Below are 21,947 nucleotides of genomic sequence, written 5' to 3' on the forward strand. Positions count from 1 at the left end.
GACTGGAAGAAGCTTTTTCCTTTAATGAGTCTGACGAGAAAGATTGATCTCCCGGGAACAGGCCCGGATCCCCGTCATTTGCGTGAAGCCTTTTGAGAATCCATAGGCGAGCGAGTAAACTCCCACTGCCATCAATTCTAATTGCTAACATGCAATCATTGGAAAATAAAATGTATGATCCCACCAACGGGACATTAAGAACTGTAATATCTTATGTTTCACCAAGTCGTGGCTGAACGAATAACGGATAATATAGAGCTGGAGGGATATTCAATGCACCGGCAAAATATGGGGTGGAGGTGTGTGTCTTTTTGTCAGTAACAGCTGGTGCGGGATGTCTAATATTAAAGAAGTCTCTGAATCCTACTACACCGGCTCTGACGCTCGTCGGATGTGGCAGGGCTTGAAAACTATTATGGACTACAAAGGGAAACCCAGACGCGAGCCTACCAGGTGAGCTAAATGCCCTTTATGCTCACTTCGAGGCAAGCAACACTGAAGCATGCACGAGAGCACCAGCTGTTCTGGATGACTGTGTGATAAAGCTCTCGGTAGCCGATGTGAGCAAGACCTTTAAACATGTCAATATTCACAAAGCTGAGGGGCCAGATGGATTACCAGGATGTGTACTCAAAGAATGTGTGGACCAACTGGCAAGTGTCTATAATACCTACATGTTTCAAGCCGACCAACATCCCTTACGCTAAGGTAACCTGCCTAAACAATTACCGCCCCGTAGCACTCAAGTCGGTAGCCATGAAATGCTTTGAAAGGCAGGTCATGGCTCACATTAAAAGCATCCTCCTGGACACCCTAGTCTCACTCCAATTCACATACCGCCCAAACAGATCCACAGATGACGCAATCTCAATCGCACTCCACACTGCCCTTTCCCACCTGGACAAAAGGAACACCTATGTGAGAATGCTGTTCATTGACTACAGCTCAGCTTTCAACACCATAGTGTCCACGAAGCTCATCACTAAGCTAAGAACCCTGGGACTAAACACGTCCCTCTGCAACTGGATCCTGGACTTCCTGACGGGCCGCCCCCAGGTGGTAAGGGTAGGCAACAACATGTCTGCCACGCTGATCCTCCTGTACTCCCTGTTCACCCACGCCTGCGTGGCCAAACATGACTCCAACACCATCATTAAGTTTGCTGATGACACAACAGTGGTAGGCCTGATCACCGACAACGATGAAACAGCTTATAGGGAGGAGGTCAGAGACCTGGCAGTGTGGTGCCCGGACAACAACCTTTCCCTCAATGTGAGCAAGACAAAGGAGCTGATCGTGGACTACAGTAAAGGGTGGGCCAAACAGGCCCCCATTAACATCAACGGGGCTGTAGTGGAGCGGGTCGAGAGTTTCAAGTTCCTTGGTGTCCACATCACCAACATCACCAGTGGCATGACAACACGTTTTCCCCCTCAGGAGACTGAAAAGATTTGGCATGGGTCCCCAGATCCTCAAAGTTCTACAGCTGCACCATCGAGAGCATCCTGACCGGTTGCATCACCGCCTGGCATGGCAACTACTCTGCATCTGACCTTAAGGTGCTACAGAGGGTAGTGCGTATGACCCAGTACATCACTGGGGCCAAGCTTCCTGCAAACAAGGACCTATATACTAGGCGATGTTAGAGGAAAGACCATAAAATTGTCAGAGACTCCAGTCACCCAAGTCATAGACTGTTCTCTCTGCTACCACACGGAAAGCGGTACCGGAGCGCCAACTGTAAGACCAAAAGGCTCCTTAACAACTTTTACCCCCAAGTCATAAGACTGTTGAACAATTAATCAAATGGCCACCAAACTATTAGATTGAACCCCCTCCCCCTCCATTTGTTTTGTACACAGCCACGACTCACTGATAATTATCTCTGCATAGTCACTTCACCCATACCTACATTTGGGCGGCAGGTAGCCTAGTGGTTGGAGTGTTGGGCCAGTAACCAAGAGGTTGCTAGATCGAATCCCCAAGCGGACAAGGTACAAATCTGTCATTCTGTCCCTGAACAAGGCAGTTAACCCACTGTTGCTAGGCTGTAATTGTGAATAAGAATTTGTTCTTAACTGACTTGCCTAGTTAAATAAAGGTAAAATAAATGTACAAATGACCTTTAACCTGTACCCCCGCACACTGACTCGGTACCGGTACCTGCTGTATATAGCCTCGTTATTGTTATGTTATTGTGTTACTTTAGTTTATTTGGTAAATATTTTCTTAACTCTTCTTGAACTTACTGTTGGTTAAGGGCTTGTAAGTAAGCATTTCAAGGTAAGGTCTACTACATTGTATTCGGCGCATGTGACAAATAAAGTTTGATTTGATAACTATTTGTCTATTTCTGTATCAAACTATTTCCTATGTAGTACACTTCTTTTGACCAGGGCCCATAGGGCTCTTTAAAAAGTTGTGCACTATATAGGAAATAGGGTGCCATTTGGGGCACATGACAAACCAGGAATTGCCTTGGTACCTGTCTCTCGCTGTCCAGTGGTCTCTGCAGCTTCAGGGCTCCGGTCCAGCGGTCTACCTGGAACATACCCGTCTCATCCCCAGAGCTGATCAGGTACTGCACCTTCCCTACGGCCGGGGAGTCTGGGTCTGTTGCAGACAGGCTGAGGACCTCAGTCCCTGTGGTTGTTCCTTCACTCACCACCACACTGCAGGGTTCAAGGGGTTACTTTTACAAAAAACATGACTTTTGGTTTCCCAGTGCAAACACATGTAATAGAGTAATTAAGGACATTTAACAAACAACAAAGTACCAAATTACCTGTACTCTGCCCTGCTGAACGCCGGAGGGTTGTCGTTAGTATCCGTCACACTGATCAGCGCAGAGACAGCCGAGCTCCTCTGGGGCACGCCGCGGTCTGACACGACCACGGTCAGGTTGTAACTGGACACCGCCTCAAAGTCCAGCCCCTCACCGGTCAATACCAGGCTGCCTACTGTCTGGAAGCCCCGTCCTTCTAGGAAGCGTACACTGCTCTCAATCTGGAAGGCATTGCCTGCGTTTCCGCTGGCTATAGTGAAGTCAAAGCCACAGTTGTCGCGTGACGTGTCACTGTCGGCCGCCTCCAGGGTCAGGATGGTGGCGCCCGGGAGGCCGTCCTCCGACACCGTGGCTCTGTACTCTGATTGGTGGAAGACGGGGGCGTTGTCGTTGACGTCAGTCACCTGGACCTGTACAGTAGCGGTGGAGGAGAGGGCTGGTGTTCCCATGTCTCTGGACTCTATTACCACCAGGATAGAAGGGTTCTCAGAGTCAAACTCTGCCTGCTGGGTGATGAACAGGGTACCATTGCTGGGGTCGATGTAGAAGATGTCCCGGGTTGATGACATCACTCTGTACATGACACGGCCGTTCTCTCCAGAGTCGCTGTCCGTGGCTGTCACAGTGACAACTGCACTTCCAGCTGGGGTGTGCTCTGCCAGAATCACCTGGGAAACACAGTAGGGACGTGTTCAGAATAGTTGAGGCATGTTGGACAGGCATGCTAATGGTTAATGGTACCAGGAATCTGAGTTAGTAAACTAAATGAGGAAAATAGATACATACACACGGTATCATTATTGATCTGTATGTACATAGAAAAATCCAGCTAAATAGTTATCATAGTCTCTTACGGCATCATTGCATCCTGCCAACACAAACACAGATTTTCCAAGGCTAGTGGAGGCCGGTTAGAGGATAGACTACCTGGTAAAGATCCTGTGTGAATGTAGGAACGTTATCATTGACATCCTCCACCAGTATGGTGAGGTTAGCTTCAGTCTGGTGTTTGGAGTCAGTAGCCCTGACAGTCAGCGTGTACCAAGTCCTCTCCTCGTAGTCCAGAGGGGCGGTCAGAGACACCCCGCCCCCGTAGCGGTGGATCCCAAACACGCCCTGGGAGGACGGGTCCAGGTGGAGGGTGTAGGACAGGGCTGGGCCTGAGTCAACGTCGTTTCCAGTCACCTGGGTTATTACCGAGCCAATCAGAGTGTCTGGAGGGAGAGGGAGAGAAAAGGGGGAGGGGGATAGTACAGGGGGATAGAGAGTGAGAGTGGGAGAGAGCGAGAGAACAGGTTTTGGGAGATTGTTATATGGGAACAACACTATAGCCATAGAAGCAGCTCCCAGCACATAGCATATCCTATTACATCATGTTGCTTTTAGGAATATATTGCACACTTCTGATTTATTTTTTTTCCTGAATTGGATATTTTATACAGGAAACTGTAGACGTCATATGTACAGAAGGATATGAATAGAGGGAAACTTGGCTTCAGAACGACTCATAAAAGGGTCAGTTTTATCACTGAGAACTGCCGAGTGCTGCCAGAGAGAGGAGTGAGGATCAGTGATAAGATCAGTGGACTAAAGGTTCACTGTTTAATTGACTGTGTCTCAAATGTCTTAGAAAGTTGATACATACACCCCCTGGTAGAGCACGACATAGTGAATAGGATGTCAGTTAAACACACTTGGGTTCAAATACTATTTCAAACCATTCAAAAACGTTTGCTTTAGCCTGCCTAAAGTACCAGTTGGGTGAGGTTTGCACATTTGCGAAGCCCAGCTAAAGTATTTAAAATGAATTCAAATCATATTTGAACCCGGGTCTGCAGTTGAGACCTGTGGGTCATTGACTTACTCTCTGGCACTCTGATCTCGCGCGGCAAGGGGATTGTAGGACTGTTGTCATTGAGGTCCACGATTATCACCGTGAGGGTCGCCGAGCCGGCCAATCGTGGTGTGCCCCGGTCCGTTGCAGTAACAACCAGCCTGGTGCCATGGAAATGATAAAAGAAACTGTCAGTTGGAGTTTGGTTCTTATCTTTTATGTTTCAGGTTTCATAACCTTTCATCTCCTGCTATCTTACATCAGAACCTGTTGTAGCCCAGAGCATGACAGATATTTAGTTTCCAATACAAAGAGAAAGAGAGTACAGGAACAGAGAGAGTATTTATAGACTGAAAACAAAGGTTAGCCCGCTTAGGGAAACCACATGTCAGGCAGATTGTGAACAAACACACACTCTCACAAGGCCCTGCCCCTCACTTGGTTTGTGTCCAGATCTCTCGGTCCATGATAGCAGCGGTGGTGATGCTTCCGGTCAGCGGGTCGATCTTGAACAGACCGCTGAGAGACGACGACCTCAGGCTGTAGGTCACCTGACCATTCTGGCCCTGGTCCAGGTCATCAGCCACCACCTGCATGGGACAGACAGGAAGTCACATGACAGAGGTCAGAAAGAAAATCTAAACCAAAAAAAAGCATTGTCTTCTGATATCACTGGTTTTCTTTTGTCTTAAAAGCAAAGTGTACTTGTGTTTATGGTTAGCCATTTACAATCTGTTTTATTGTGTCATTGGCTGTTGTTCACCCTTCCCCTGCTGTTCATTATTTTGAATGTTGTTTTGTTTTTGAAAGCAATAGAAAAAATAGAAAAAATAATAATAATCTGCCAACACCTGGGGACAGACAGGAAGTCACATGACCAGAGGCCAAAGGTTAGAGAGGAAATAAATCAAAACAAAGAACAGATTTACAACAGCTGTGGAACAGTAACAGGACCTGGTGATGAATATTGGACTTGGAGAGTTTATAAGAAGGTTCTAAATGGCCGTGGTTTCATACAGCATACAGTTGAGTCTACAGTGGTTAGAGTGTTGGGCCAGTAACCGAAAGGTTGCTGGATCGAATCCAAGAGCTGACAAGGTAAAAATCTGTCGTTCTGCCCCTGAGCAAGGCAGTTAACCCACTGTTCCCCGGGCACCAAAGACGTGGATGTCGATTATGGCAGCCCCCCGCACCTCTCTGATTCAGAGGGGTTTGGTTAAATGCGGAAGACACATTTCAGTTGAATGCATTCAGTTGTACAACTAACTAGGTATCCTCCCTTTCCCTTTATATACTCAACTGGGAAACACACTGCAGTATAGGCATAGGAACAGACAGTCAGTCACCTCTCAGAACTACCTCAGCAGCACTGAAACTATCCAGATCTCTACCGTCTGAACTTAGAGCGTTTTCTAGCCCACAATCTCACACCACCTATAGCCAAGCATAATGCAGGTGTGTTTGTGAGTGTCTGCGTGCAGCGTGTACCAGTGTGTGCACGCTCATTAGTGTACCTACCTGTATGATAGGGAAATTATATCCCTGTGCCTCTCGTATGTAGGCTACATAGTTCTGCAGCTGGAAGCGTGGCAGGTTGTCATTGACGTCCTGAAGGATCAGGTTGACCGCCATGAAGGAACTGGAGGATGCAGTTTCTGCCTTCACCACTAGGCGGAGTCTAGGGGTCTCCTCATAGTCCAGCCCCATGGAGCTCTGTACCCAGATCTCACCTGGTTAGAACAATAACAAGGACAGATCTCACCTGGTTAGAACAATAACAAGGACAGATGTCACCTGGTTAGAACAATAACAAGGACAGATCTCACCTGGTTAGAACAATAACAAGGACAGATCTCACCTGGTTAGAACAATAACAAGGACAGATCTCACCTGGTTAGAACAATAACAAGGACAGATCTCACCTGGTTAGAACAATAACAAGGACAGATCTCACCTGGTTAGAACAATAACAAGGACAGATCTCACCTGGTTAGAACAATAACAAGGACAGATCTCACCTGGTTAGAACAATAACAAGGACAGATCTCACCTGGTTAGAACAATTACAAAGGGTCTGAGAACCAATTGGGCAATGGATATTCATGATATGCATCAGGGATGTAGAGTTTGTTTTACGCATTTTTTGTCAACATGTGTTTTTATGTAATTCCCCACCCCAGTGGCTTACCAGTGGAGGAGCTGATTCCAAAGGAGTGTAGGGTGTTACCGCTGAAGATGCTGTAACTGATCCCACTACGGGATCCATCAGGGTACTGCGCCTGAGTCTGCACCACAGCGGTACCTGGAGGAAGACAACACCCACCTCACTATCACACTGTGTTCTAAACCCACGCACCTCACTAGCACACTGATTACTTACATTATACACACCTCAGACTCACAACAATATATATATACATTATTATAAACTGGGTGTTTCGAACCCTGAATGCTGATTGGCTGACAGCCGTGGTAAATCAAACCGTATACCACGGGTATGACAAAACATTTAGTTTTACTGCTCTAATTACGTTGGTAACCAGTTTATAATAGCAATAAGGCGCCTCGGGGGTTTGTGATATATGGCCAATATACCACGGCTAAGGGCTGAATCCAGGCACTCAGCGTTGTGTTGTGCATAAAGACAGCCATTAGCCACGGTTTATTGGTCATATACCACACCCCCTCGGAACTTATTGCTTAAATATCACACTCTTTGAATCAAATAAAAATCCCCTGTTCCTACCTTTGGCGGCGTTCTCCTGCAGGCTGACGTCTCTAGCGTGACGTGAGAAGCGGATCCCCCTGTAGGTCTGTTCTCTGATGTAGATGACCACCACCCCTAGAGAGGACTGAGCTGGGCTTCCCTGGTCCATAGCCTCTACAATCAGAGTCCTCTGGCCCTGGATCAGTCCCTGCAGCTTCTCTGTAGCCTGGGATGAAATAATTAATTAATTAATGAAAATTATTTTTGTCTTAAGTCTCCCTAAGCAAGCCATCCCTTAAGTGGGTATTTGACACAAATACCCTGATGAATAACGTAACAACACCTGGATGTCCCCGGTCAGAGAGTTGATGGTGAAGCCCCGGACAGGGCTGGCGAAGCGGTAGAACAGTGAGCCGTTGGCCCCAAAATCCTGGTCCTCCGCCCGCATGGTGGACAGGACGCGATGGGAGGAGACACTGGAGAAGAAGAAGAAGAACATGGATGTCCAACTAAAATGTGTCTTCTGCTTTTATTCAAACCCCTCTGAAAGACACATGCAGAGGTAGGCTTGGAGTATAGGGCAGGCATACTACGATGCCCGTTGAGCAGTTTAGGGGTTACGTGCCTTGTTCAAGGGCACAACAGTAGGGGATGGCATCTAAGACACACAACAGCAAGTGATGGCATCTAAGACACACAACAGCAAGTGATGGCATCTAAGACACACAACAGCAAGTGATGGCATCTAAGACACACAACAGCAAGTGATGGCATCTAAGACACACAACAGCAAGTGATGGCATCTAAGACACACAACAGCAAGTGATGGCATCTAAGACACACAACAGCAAGTGATGGCATCTAAGACACACAACAGCAAGTGATGGCATCTAAGACACACAACAGCAAGTGATGGCATCTAAGACACACAACAGCAAGTGATGGCATCTAAGACACACAACAGCAAGTGATGGCATCTAAGACACACAACAGCAAGTGATGGCATGCCAGCAACACTTTTTATAAATGTTTTATTTAAATCACAACAAAGAAGACATGTGAAAGACAGAACTGTACAGATAAACCTTCCAGATGCCAGCCCAGTCCAACCCAGATTCTTCCCTGTCGGACATGGGATTTGAATCAGCAAACTTCCTGCCTTTGTCCTGCATCGCTAAGCTCCTGGCTACCTACCTGGAGGCTGAAATGTTGATGACGAGGGGGTCCTGGATGAAGAATGGAGCGTTGTCGTTCACGTCCTGTACATACACGGTGACCGTGGCGGTGGAGTTGCGAGGGCTGGCGGGGGACGAGTCTATGGCGCAGACATCGAAAGTGTACAACGCGGTTCGTTCTCGGTCGAGCGGAGCGGCGGTGATGACATGTCCCGTGTGCTGGTCGATGATGAACATGCCCTGGGAGCCACGCGACAGGAAGTACAGCACCTGGCATTAGAACAGATTACAGTAGATTAGATTACAAAAAGTAACATCACTTTTAAGGCTTAGTGAGGCCTTCATTAACCCTTTGAATGTCTAGATAGATGGCTTCCATTTGTTGACAAAATGACAAAAGTGTTATGCTACATTTGGCAAATGTTCAGGGGGCTCAGGAGGCATAGGTCTCTAGTCAAAGGTGGTACACTATGTAGGGACTAGGGTGCCATTTGAGACGCAGCCTATGAGTTCAGTCTGTGTACCTGGCTGTTAGACCCTTGGTCCAGGTCAGTAGCAGAGACCTCCAGCACCAGGGAGCCAATAGGAACATCCTCAGAGAGGTCAGTGGTGTAGCTGGGGCTGGTGAACTGGGGGCTGTGGTCGTTGACGTCCAGGAGAGTGACCTCTACTGTGGCCGTGCTGCTCAGGGCCGGAGAGCCCCCGTCAAGGGCTGTCACTGTCAGACTGTACCTGGCCCTATGTTCCCTGTCCAGCGGTCTGGAGGTGGAGAGAACACCTGACTTCCTGTCCACACGGAAGTCACCTGACGGGTCGCCCGCTAGAAGACAGAGGGTGAAACAGAGGAGGAAAGAGGAAGAGGAGGGGCAAAAGGGATACACAATATGAAAGGTCAATCTCACAACATTGTGATCAATGGATCAATAGATCAATCAGTCAGTTATTAATTCAATTGGATTCCTCTGATGTACAAGTAGTTGGCTCTTACTTGTGATCTTGTAGGTCATCTCTCCGCTGTCCCCAGTGTCCAGGTCAATAGCTCTGAGGGTGAAAAGCTCAACAGCCTCCATGTTCTCAGGCACCTCCAGACTGTAGTACAGTCTACTGAATGCTGGGGCGTTGTCATTCTCATCCAACACCTGGATCTTCACTGCCGCCCGGGCAAAGTTAGGAGGCACGCCACCGTCTCGGGCATACACTGGACAAAAGGGAAGATAGGAATTAAACAAGACTTCAGCAGTCTAAAAGTTTGTTATGTTTTTATTAACTAAATCATATTGTGTTTCTTAGGGAGATTGTAGACAAACAGAGAGAGCTGGAGAGAAAATAACACCAACATTACCATTGCACCACTGATGTATCCCATAAAAACAGAACTATAAAAACATGACCAGTTTGGAATGTTGGCTTGTTCATTTATCTCTATTGTAAAGCAGTGTGGCAGGGCTATCGTACCTCTATTGTAAAGCAGTGTGGCAGGGCTATCGTACCTCTCTTGTAAAGCAGTGTGGCAGGGCTATCGTACCTCTATTGTAAAGCAGGGTGGCAGGGCTATCGTACCTCTCTTGTAAAGCAGTGTGGCAGGGCTATCGTACCTCTCTTGTAAAGCAGTGTGGCAGGGCTATCATACCTCTATTGTAAAGCAGGGTGGCAGGGCTGTCGTACCTCTATTGTAAAGCAGTGTGGCAGGGCTATCGTACCTCTATTGTAAAGCAGTGTGGCAGGGCTATCGTACCTCTCTTGTAAAGCAGTGTGGCAGGGCTATCGTACCTCTATTGTAAAGCAGGGTGGCAGGGCTGTCGTACCTCTATTGTAAAGCAGTGTGGCAGGGCTATCGTACCTCTCTTGTAAAGCAGTGTGGCAGGGCTATCGTACCTCTATTGTAAAGCAGGGTGGCAGGGCTGTCGTACCTCTATTGTAAAGCAGTGTGGCAGGGCTATCGTACCTCTATTGTAAAGCAGTGTGGCAGGGCTGTCGTACCTCTATTGTAAAGCAGTGTGGCAGGGCTATCGTACCTCTATTGTAAAGCAGTGTGGCAGGGCTATCGTACCTCTATTGTAAAGCAGTGTGGCAGGGCTATCGTACCTCTATTGTAAAGCAGTGTGGCAGGGCTATCGTACCTCTATTGTAAAGCAGTGTGGCAGGGCTATCGTACCTCTATTGTAAAGCAGTGTGGCAAGTACCCTTTTTGGTTCCAGGTAGAACCCTTTTTGGTTCCAGGTAGAAGGTTCGTCTTCTACATGGAACCCTTCTACCTGGAACCAAAAAGGGTTCTGTCTGGAACCTTTTTCTCCCCAATTTCATGGTATCCAATTGTTAGTAGTTGTCTCATCGCTACAACTCCTGTACGGGCTCGGGAGAGACGAAGGTTGAAAGTCATGCGTCCTCCGATACACAACTCAACCACTGCTTCTTAACACAGCGAAGCCAGGTGCACCAATTGGTTGGAGGAAACACCGTACACCTGGCAACCTTGGTTAGCGCGCACTGCGCCCGGCCCGCCACAGGAGTCGCTGGTGCGCGATGAGACGAGGACATCCCTAACCCAGACGATGCTAGGCCAATTGTGCTTCGCCCCACGGACCTCCCAGTCGCAGCCGGTTACGACAGAGCCTGGGCGCGAACCCAGAGTCTCTGATGGCACAGCTGGCGCTGCAGTACAGTGCCCTTAACCACTGCGCCACCCGGGAGGCCCCGGAACCTCTTTTTCTAAGAGTGTGGGTTACTCATATAAAGGGACAGTTACCTGTCAGAGTGTACAGTTTTTAGACCTCTCTGTCCAGGGCTTTAACAGTTAGGATTAGGATTAAGGATCAGGGTTAGGGCTAGGAGTTAGGCTGAGGGGTTAAGGGTCAGGGTTAGATGTTATGGTCAGAGCCAGTTACCTGTGAGAGTGTATTGTTCCTGTGCCTCTCTGTCCAGGGCTTTAACAGTTAGGATTAAGGATCAGGGTTAGGGCTAGGAGTTAGGCTGAGAGGTTACGGGTTAAGGGTCAGGGTTAGATGTTATGGTCAGAGCCAGTTACCTGTCAGTGTGTATTGTTCCTGTGCCTCTCTGTCCAGGGCTTTAGTGGTGGTTATAACACCTGTAGCTGGGTGGATGCTAAAACCCTCGTCAGAGATGCCTCCATATGTCACCTGGCCGTTGGTACCTGGAGAGAGAGAGAGAGAGAGAGAGAGAGAAAAAGAGAGAGAAGGAGTATATGAAGTCTAACCCTAATACTATCTGACAGCAGCCTACACCATCCCCTTGGCCCTTACCCTTCAACTGAAGGGTCTGGATAGGTATTAACACAGTAGTAGGGTGGAACTTCCATCTGACAGATACAGTTTGCAAACGTAAAAGGGTTAGGGCCAAGGGGATGTGGTAGGGAGAAGGATTGGAGCCGGCTGTGCAAGTCAAATCAACGCTTTTCATTTTTTATTTAATTTCAATTTTACCCCTTTTTCTCCCCAATTTCGTGGTATCCAATTGTTTAGTAGCTAATATCTTGTCTCATCGCTACAACTCCCGTACGGGCTCAGGGGAGACGAAGGTTGAAAGTCATGCGTCCTCCGAAACGCAACCCAACCAAGCCGCACTGCTTCTTAACACAGTGCGCATCCAACCCGGAAGCCAGCCGCACCAATGTGTCGGAAGAAACACCGTGCACCTGGCAACCTTGGTTAGCATGCACTGCGCCCGACCCGCCACAGGAGTCGCTGGTGCGCGATGAGTCAAGGATATCCATACCGACCAAGCACTCCCTCACCCGGACAACGCTGGGCCAATTGTGCGTCGCCCCACGGACCTCCCGGTCGCGACAGAGCCTGGGCGCGAACCCAGAGTCTCTGGTGGCATAGCTGGCGCTGCAGTACAGCGTAATCTACACTTTTCATAGGGTACTGGGTCCTATTCCATTCAGTCATATTATACTTTGAACCCTCTCTACCCCAGGGCACTGAAAACATTCGCAAATAAGTGTTTGCGAAAAAAAACGAAACTTATTTTTCTCACCTAAAAGAGCAAACACAGCAGCATTCCTGTTTTTATTTGTTCGTAGTTGGTTTTGCTGTGTAAGCGGGTGGCTGGGCTGCACGGGCCGGGCGGAGGCTGGTAGATTGTGTGTGTGTGTGTTGTGTTGTGTTGCGTTTGTGTGTGATAGCGTGCTAACAGAGAAAGACTCTGGCACCATCACCTTACCCCACTAATCACCCTGGAGAGAAACTTTAAAATCCTTCTGGTTTATGTGCTCTTGACTAACTCCAGGGGAATGTGAACACACACACACACACACACACACACACACACACACACACTGTCCCCCAGCACGGTCTTCAATTAAAACCAACTGTTACTGACGGTGCTGATGATGTGAACATGCATTGAACACATGGAGGATCAACACTTAGAACAAGAGGCTCTGCTGGCAGACACTGAGTTATATTATTTTAAAGAAACAGTACAGCAAATATGTAATCTGTCTATATGTGTCTATATGTGCTTGTAAGTGCTGTATGCTATGTATGTAATGACGGGATCTTCTGTGTTAGTCTACTGAGCTCAAGCCACTCTCACCTTGGTCCAGGTCGGAGGCCGACACTACCAGAACAGTGGTTCCTGCAGGCTGGTTCTCTGTAATCTGGGCTTGGTACTGGTTCTCCTGGAACCAGGGCACCTGGTCGTTCACGTCGATGACCTGGACAGACAGCAGCTGGCTGGATGAGAGTGCTGGTACCCCGTGGTCCTGGGCTACGATGGTCAGGTTCAACAGGTCCTGATCCTCCCGGTCGATGGCCTTCAGGATAGACAGAGAACCTGGAGGAGAGGAGAGGGGTTAGAGAGAGAGTCTGGGGTGGATGATAGGAGAGGGGTTAGAGAGAGAGCCTGGGGTGGAGGAAAGGAGAGGGGTTAGAGAGAGAACCTGGAGGAGAGGAGAGGGGTTAGAGAGGGAGTCTGGGGTGGAGGAGAGGAGAGGGGTTAGACAGAGAGCCTGGGGTGGAGGAGAGGAGAGGGGTTAGAGAGAGAACCTGGAGGAGAGGAGAGGGGTTAGAGAGGGAGTCTGGGGTGGAGGAGAGGGGTTAGAGAGGGAGTCTGGGGTGGAGGAGAGGAGAGGGGTTAGAAAGGGAGCCTGGGGGTGGAGGAGAGGAGAGAGTTTAGAGAGGGAGCCTGGGGGTGGAGGAGAGGAGATGATACAGATTACAGGATGAAGAGAGACTCTAAGGAGTGGAGAGGGCCTTATGAGCCCTGGTCAAAAGTAGTGAACTTAGCTGGGATGCAGGGTGCTATTTGGGACACAGACTCAGCCAGTCCCTCTCCCTACCTAGTGTGCAGTCACACTCTTTTAAAGGTCCCCATGCTCTCTGTCCAGCACAACTCTGATAGCTTCAACTTCTACTGCTAGCTTCAACACTCCGCGACCTTAACTTTCACCGCGAGCTTAAAATTTCACTGCAAGCTTCACAACTCTGCTAGGTTCAGCTTTCACCAGTCATTCCTCCCTCTCCGTCGGAGGCCGAGCGTTGCTTCCTTGCCAAGTGCTTTACTTACCTACACACACCCACCCACCCTGTCCACCCAGTCCACCCATTCTGTCCACCCAGTCCACCCTGTCCACCCAGTCATCTCTGTGTGTGTGGACCTATTCCCATGAAAGCCTAGACAGAAACAAAACACCAACAACAAAAAAACGTGCAGACTGCTGGGAACCATTAAAGGAGCGATTACAACTGCATGTCTGTGTGACTCAGTCCCTCTTTTGAGACTTTGATAACACCGACACGCACACACTATTTGCCGTTTGGTCTTCTGGGCTTTCCTGTGGTGTGTGAGACACGTTGACCCCGGCTCCACCAATCCCCCACCAATCAGGAACCAAGGAGCCTCATGGTCGGCCGAGGGGATAAAAACAGGAAGCTGTCAAGATCTATCAGGTGTGTCACAGAGAGAGCGTGGCCATCTTAATATGGTTTCAGTATATATGTGTGTGTGTGTGTGTGTGTGTATATATATATGTGTGTATATGTGTGTGTGCGTGCAGGCATGGGTGTGTGTGTGGTGCCCATCTTGAACTGGTTCCAGCCATGCAGGTAGTTAGACAGTATAATGACAGTATAATGACAGTATAATGACAGTTAATATCATGAGTTAATCCTCTGAGCACCTGGTCTGCTCCTGTCCTGTCAAGCGGCCCAGGCCAGGGTCTACGATGACAGGAGAAACGGTCCCATCTCTACACATTCTGTTTTGATTATGTTCCCATTACACCAGCACTACAGGGAGCTGTGTAGGAGAAGCCTACTACAGATCATGGTAACCTTGGATCCTTCTGGGTGGAGGATGGGTGTCTCCTAACTCTATTAGGGGTTCTTTCCCCCTCCTCTGGGCTCAATGGAAATATTAAATCAAACTATGTGTGTTGAGTTTTCTATGTGGGATGATTTTTTTGCCCTTATAGATGGCTTGATCTAGGTCTGAGAATCCGCCCCTGAAGGTTTTTCATTGTTCTTTTTTATCAACTTGTGTAAGACGACTGACTCTGTTCCCTAGACTCATTTGATTAATAGAAGGAACTAATAGAGTGTCTAACATGAGATAAAACAAGGAGAGCAAGGAAACCATTGTTACCTTAGTTCACCCCATCTTCAGAACTGTGACTGTTCTACTCTAATACAACCATGCATATACGTAAGCCAAACAGGCCAATTGGAAACATCCAAAATAGGTTCTCTCTCTCTCTCTCTCTCTCTCTCTCTCTCTCTCTCTCTCTCTCTCTCTCTCTCTCTCTCTCTCTCTCTCTCTCTCTCTCTCTCTCTCTCTCTCTCTCTCTCTCTCTCTCTCTCTCTCTCTCTCTCTCTCTCTCTCTCTCTCTCTCTCTCTCTCTCTCTCTCTCTCTCTCTCTCTCTCTCTCTCTCTCTCTCTCTCTCTCTTTCTCTTTCTCTTTCTTTTTTGAAACTATTCCAGCCACTAACTCTGACCATACTAAAGGCTCAGGGGCTAGTTATCTCAGAGCGTACGGCGATCCAGAGAGAATACAACAGAACCAACACCCCCCTCCTCCCTCCTTCTCCTCCCGCCTCACTCTCTCTTTAACTGTTGCGGCTCATTAAAGCATGAATCTGAAATGAGTCAGTGCTGTGCCCTCTCTCCTCCTTTGCTCCCAGGGCCAGGTAATGAGAAGGAGAGGGAAGCCCTAATCTCAGCACTGCACGGCAGGCCTGGTGTGTGTGTGTAATCTCAGCACAGCACGGCAGGCCTGGTGTGTGTGTGTAATCTCAGCACTGCACGGCAGCCCTGGTGTGTGTGTGTAATCTCAGCACAGCACGACAGGCCTGGTGTGTGTGTGTAATCTCAGCACTGCACGGCAGGCCTGGTGTGTAATCTCAGCACAGCACGGCAGCCCTGCCCGTTGCGTGTCTAGCAGTGTGTGTTTACTGCCAGCCTCTCCTCGCTGTGGCCTTCTGCTGTGGAAAAAGTTGTTAAACTCAGGCCAGATAGCTGGATCGTTACTTACAGCGGTGTTATTTGTTACAGCAGTGTTGTTGGTGGTAGAGCTTAGCGCTCAGGTAGACAGGCCTACCCAACGTACCGGGATAACTTCATTAACTGTAATTAGTCTCTCACACGACATCTCTTCACACATCCCTGTTTATACTGTTTTAAATTTGCTGGGGCCTGATTATAGGTTGAAACTTATGAGACTCTCTCACAGACCCAACCACATGGAAGCTGGGAATGTGGTACCAATGGCCTTCTGACATCACACCATGTGTTTACAGCACAGATGGTAACTACATGATTGTTCTGGTGAGAAAACAATAATGTATGACAGTGTTACCAACCAGGTTTTAACCTTGTCTGTTGCCACAAGGCTGTGTTATCCAGCTGAGCTAAAGCTTAGGCATTAGCTTGGGGAGCTAACAAAGGTCTTCAGGTCTCAGACTAGGTTACCTTTTCTTTGAGGTTCCAAACCACTTTCATTATACTAGGAGTTGTTTAAATGACCCACCAGTATTAGGGTTGAGGCTGAATGTCCCTCCAGCGTTGCCAGTCTCGATGAAGTAGCTGACCCGTCCGTTCTCCCCCTGGTCGGCATCTCGCGCCACAACGTAGAGAACCACGAAACCCACAGGCTGGTCCTCCATGACGCTAACCGCGGATGGCGAGCTGAACACTGGAGCGTTGTCATTCTCATCTGTCACAAACACCCTCACCGTCACCGAGCCCCAGCGCCGTTGGCTGGCATTCAGGGCGGAGTCTGTTGCCTGGACGACCAGGATAAGGGAGGAAGTGACCTCATGGTCCAGTTCCTGTGCCAGGGTCAGGACGCCAGTGGAAGGGTCAAGCACCAGGAGGTCAGTGAGGTCAGGGTACTGGAATGTAGTAGAATTAAATATAATGTTTTTAGACCAGGGTACTGAAACAGACTAGAATATAATATAATATAACTTTATTAGTCCAGGGTACTGAAACAGACTAGAATAAATATAACTTTATTAGTCCAGGGTACTGAAACAGAGGAGAAGAGAACATAACTTTATTAATCCATTTGCAGAGATAAATCATTCTTCTGCTCTACTCCCTAAACAGCTAGTTTATGGGGTTAGGTGCCTTGCTCAAGGGCACAATGGCAGGAGATGGTCTATTTGCCAGTGATTTCATCTCCAACTTTCACGACCGGTCTGGAATTTGAAACAGCAACGTTCCTGTTACTGATTTGCTTCTCTAACCTGTGGGTCTTAACCCTAACCTCCTAACCCTAACCTCCTAACCCTAACCCCCTAACTAGGGATGCACAATATATTGGTCAAGATATCGGAATCAGACAATATTAGCTAAAAATGTCAATATCAACATCGGCCCGATGTGCAAAAGCGATGTCAAAGCTGACCTATTTAACGTAGGGACATGACGTAATGACGCTACGTAAAATGTTGTGCTATATGTGCAACACAGAATTCCTGACCTAGCCCACAATGTCTGCTGTGTGGATCGAGCAGTCAACAAGTCCAGCAGTCATTTGAAAGAGTAAAGAAAATGTCAGCGAGAAACTCAAAGGCAAAATCCATTAACACCAAGACAATCTAATTTATTGACCTTGACAACCAATAATTCTCTGTCGTGGGTGATGTTGGCATTCGCTGACTGGTCGAGCAGCGGTACATACAAACATTACCAAGTGCACTATTTTTCAGATGTTGCCCTACCGGAGTTACACAGTATTTTTTGAAACGCACTTCCATGAGCTACTTGCTATGGGCGTCACTACTATTAGATTCACGACTGACATTTGGACCAGCGATGTCAGCCCCATGAGCATGCTGAGTCTGTCAGCACAGTGGGTCGTCAAGGATTTATTTCATGCTCATGAATGTGCTGGTTCTCATACCACTGCTGCCATTTCAATGGCATTTGAGAACATGTTTGAAACTTGGAAACATGAACACACTAGCTAGCTCCAATCGAACAAGTGACTCATCGAACAAAAAACTCATCAACTGCGCCTACAGCAGATGTGATACCCTCTGTCATGGCATTGAAACGCCCGCTCAACAAAACTGACGACACAGGCTGTGAACAAGCGACTCGGTGGCATTCTCTCTTTACTGTGTCGCCACCATGCTCGATGCTAGGTACAATAACCGCTACTTCGATGCAGACAAGAAACAGGGTTTACGTGAAATGTTACAGACACAGCTGGACAAGATGGAAACAGACACAGTGACAGTGTGCACTGAGGAAGAGAGGCCACGGACAGACAGAGCTGAAACTTGACTGCTTGACATGTATGATGAAATCCTGGATGAGACTGAACAAATGAACGAACCAGTACAGCAAGTAAGTGAAATAAATAGATATTGATTATGTTTTACTGGTAATGGGGACATATGTAAATGCCAACAAAATAACTTTTTGGTCAGGGTGGTGGGTGTGTAACCTTTATTTAACTATGCAAGTCAGTTAAGAACAAATTCTTATTTACAATGACGGCCTACCCCGGCCAAACCCGGATGACGCCAATTGTGCGCCGCCCTATAGGACACCTGGATGTGATACAGCCTGGATTCAAACCAGGGACTGTAGTAACGCCTCTTGAGATGAGATGCCTTAGACAGCTGCGTCCATGTGTGTCTATTAACAATGTAACTATACTAGAATGCTTAAAAGGCCACTAAAATGTTAAATATCAGTTATCAGTATCAATTTTTGGGGGGCAATGAAAATATTGGATATCGGTATCAGCCAAAAATGTCATATCAGTGCATCACTACTCCTAACCCTACCTGGTGCAGGATGGAGTAGGTCAGCAGGCTGTTGGGCCCTGATCCATCCTGATCCGAGGCCTGGAAGGTGTAGATGGACGCCCCAGGCTCCATATTCTCAGGTATCACCACGGTAACGGGGTCCTCCGGGAAGCGGGGTGCATGCTCGTTGCTGTCCTCCACCTCGATGTCTAGCTGCACCAGGTGGCTGCTGGGTAACGTCATGGAGAAGTCGTCCACCTCTATCTGTAGTGTGTAGCGGGTGGAGCGCTCATAATCCAGCTCCCTCGCCAGGTACACGTCACCTGTCTGACGGTCCACCATGAACGTTCCGTCTCGGTCTGACCCGCCCACCACCGTGTAGGTCACCTGACCGGCCTCAGGGAGATCAAAGCCATCATGTGACCTCACAGAGCCAATCATAGAGCCTGGTTTGGCCTCCTCGACAGAGTTAAAGGACATGAAGGGGGAGTTGGCTTTGGAAGGAGCTCTGCTCGCACTCTGGACCTGTGGACAGGGAGATTGGAATTTGGTAAGCATATATCCTCAATACCACTCAGGACCTACGGTCAGACAGATAGGGATATGATTAGCAAACTGCATATCATCAATATATTGGTGTTAAAAGTTTGTAGCTAGCTAACGTCATCACCAGGCTCAATTGTGAGAGCCGGCTGGAGGATGAAATTAGTAGCTAGCTAATCAATGTTTCTCCAAACAATCTACTGACTGTTGAGGGACATTATTAGCAACTATGAATATCCTGACAGTTAATGATAATCCATTTAGCAAGATAGCTGAATATCAACAGTCAGCAGACACATGCTACAGGGCATTCGGAAAGTATTCAGACCCCTTCACTTTTTCCACATTTTGTTAAGTTACAGCCTTCATCTATTTTTTTTAAAATTCCCCCTCATCTATCTACACACAATAATCCATAATGGCAAAGAAAAAACTGGTTTTTAGATTTTTTTTACAGATTTAGAAATCAAATAAAACTGAAATATCACCTTTACATAAGTATTCAGACCCCTACTCAGTACTTTGTTGAAGCACCTTTGGCAGAGATTACAGCCTTGATTCTTCTTGAGTATGATGCTACAAGCTTGGCACACCGGAGTTTCTCCCATTCCTCTCTGCAGATCCTCTCAAGCTCTGTCAGGTTGGATGGGGAGCATCGCTGCATAGCTATTTTCAGGTCTTCCCAGAGATAATTGGATGGGTTCAAATCAGGGCTTTGGCTGGGCCACTCAAGGACATTCAGAGACTAATGCCACTCCTGCGTTGTCTTGGCTGTGTGCTTAGGGTCATTGTCCTGTTGGAAGGTGAACCTTGAAGCTCTGTCAGAGTGAACATCGGGTTATTGGTCAACTCCCTGACTAAGGCCCTTCTCCCACGATTGCTCAGTTTGGCCCAGGAGGCCAACTCTAGGAAAAGTCTTGAGTCTTGGTTCCAAACTTCTTCCATTTAAGAATTATTGAGGCCACTGTGTTCTTGGGGACCTTCAATGCTGCAGAATTTTTTTGGTATCCTTCCCCAGATCTGTGCCTCGACACAATCCTGTCTCGGAGCTCTATGGACAACTCCTTCGACCTCATGGCTTGGTTTATACTCTGACATGCACTGTCAACTGGGGGACCCCATAGAGAGAGGTGTGTGCCTTTCCAAATCATGTCCAATCAATTGAATTTACCACAGGTGGACTCCAATCAAGTTGTAGAAACATCTCAAGGATGATCAATGGAATCAGGATGCAGCTGAGCTCAATTTCGAGTCTCATAGCAAAGGGTCTGAATTCTTATATAAATAAGGTATTTTTATTTAATTTTTGCAAACATTTCTAAAAACGTAACGTAACAAAGTGGAAAAATTTATGGGGTCTGAATACTTTCCGAATGCACTGTATGTGCCTAATAATGACCATTATACATGCCTAGTGGCAAATACAACGCTAAAGAATCCATATATTAAACGGGACGCTGTGAACCAGAAACAGATTTCAACCAACCCACTCTATTTCCTCATTAGGAATAAAAGAAACTCAATGTTTTAAGAGTTTTTTTATTTTTATAAACTGCTAGCGCTAATCACATTTAAACAGATAGGCATGCCACTGCCAGGAAAAATAATAAAGGATACAAGTAATAATAATCAGAAAAAGATATTTGAGTGATCGTTCAGATCTCGTTGCAGCAGGCAGGGCTCAGTCGTCTACAGTACTGAGTTTTTACACCTCCCTTGATGACCAATCAGAAGAACATGAAAGACCTTTGACGCATCACTCCCTTTGTATGGAAACAGGCACCAGAAGTTACACATATGACATATTGTTCTAATAATCCTGTTTTTTAGTTCAGCTCTAAGCAGGGGATGGAGTCACAGGGTTTAAATATGAGAGAGAGAGAGAGAGAGAGAGAGAGAGAGAGAGAGAGAGAGAGAGAGAGAGAGAGAGAGAGAGAGAGAGAGAGAGAGAGAGAGAGAGAGAGAGAGAGGAAAATAAAATTGTTTTGTGCACTTATCCATTTTTCTTCTCAACAAATCCTTGTTGATGCTTAATTCATTACAGCCTACAATACCTCGATAAACCAGTTACACTATACAGCACCACTATGTTGGCAGTCACTAAACAGCCCATGCTCTTTATGAAACATAATATGACAAAGTGTGAATTAACTCCACATTAGGCGGCAAATTGAGCGTCACCAAGCGTTAGAATTAGTGAGATCATATCTTTTCCCTACTGCTGTACTTGTCTTGGACGGTGTGAGGGTCTGAAATGATGACGTGATAGAAACGCGTCAACAGACAAGAACAACACAACCCTGTTTAATCCTATTACACACTAATTATTACTCACATTCTTACGTCAGAAGAACAGGAGAAATGAGGGAAGGATTTTTTTGTTGAAAAAAGTAACCCAGAGAAGCTGTTTTACTGCAGCCATTACAATACCCTTCTATTTTCCTGGAACCTTAAAGATTCTAGGTCTGCGTTCCAAATGGCACCCATTCCCTACACAGGGCACTGGTCAAAAGAAGTGCACCATACAGGGAATAGGGTGTCATTTGGGATGCACATTGGATTTACAGCTCCAGAGTTCCTTCCATTGTGCTGGCCTGGCCGGTCACTATTTAGTTGTACATTAAATATTAATTAAATTAACTTGAATGGTGTATTTTATGTGGGTGCACATCCCAGGTGG

At 47.3% G+C, this 21,947-nt stretch overlaps 1 protein-coding gene across 1 annotated transcript in view; it reads right to left on the reverse strand.

Annotated features, from left to right (window-relative positions):
• LOC139385716 (protocadherin-16-like) overlaps window positions 1–21,947 on the reverse strand; it is a 168,135-nt gene that overhangs the window by 2,382 nt on the left and 143,806 nt on the right. The window contains exons 12-27 of the mRNA XM_071130997.1: window positions 18,764–19,249; window positions 16,489–16,852; window positions 13,059–13,298; window positions 11,527–11,652; window positions 9,490–9,699; window positions 9,026–9,321; window positions 8,521–8,771; window positions 7,670–7,802; window positions 7,366–7,552; window positions 6,808–6,921; window positions 6,138–6,349; window positions 5,058–5,209; window positions 4,650–4,780; window positions 3,713–3,999; window positions 2,786–3,453; window positions 2,486–2,672 (exon numbers count right to left, since the gene is read on the reverse strand). Of these exons, the coding sequence (XP_070987098.1) occupies window positions 2,486–2,672; window positions 2,786–3,453; window positions 3,713–3,999; window positions 4,650–4,780; window positions 5,058–5,209; window positions 6,138–6,349; window positions 6,808–6,921; window positions 7,366–7,552; window positions 7,670–7,802; window positions 8,521–8,771; window positions 9,026–9,321; window positions 9,490–9,699; window positions 11,527–11,652; window positions 13,059–13,298; window positions 16,489–16,852; window positions 18,764–19,249 (4,044 nt within the window). The remainder of the gene's footprint in view (window positions 1–2,485; window positions 2,673–2,785; window positions 3,454–3,712; window positions 4,000–4,649; window positions 4,781–5,057; window positions 5,210–6,137; window positions 6,350–6,807; window positions 6,922–7,365; window positions 7,553–7,669; window positions 7,803–8,520; window positions 8,772–9,025; window positions 9,322–9,489; window positions 9,700–11,526; window positions 11,653–13,058; window positions 13,299–16,488; window positions 16,853–18,763; window positions 19,250–21,947) is intronic.

Source organism: Oncorhynchus clarkii, chromosome 27, assembly GCF_045791955.1.
Source record: "Oncorhynchus clarkii lewisi isolate Uvic-CL-2024 chromosome 27, UVic_Ocla_1.0, whole genome shotgun sequence".
In the NCBI taxonomy this organism is placed as follows: domain Eukaryota; kingdom Metazoa; phylum Chordata; class Actinopteri; order Salmoniformes; family Salmonidae; genus Oncorhynchus; species Oncorhynchus clarkii.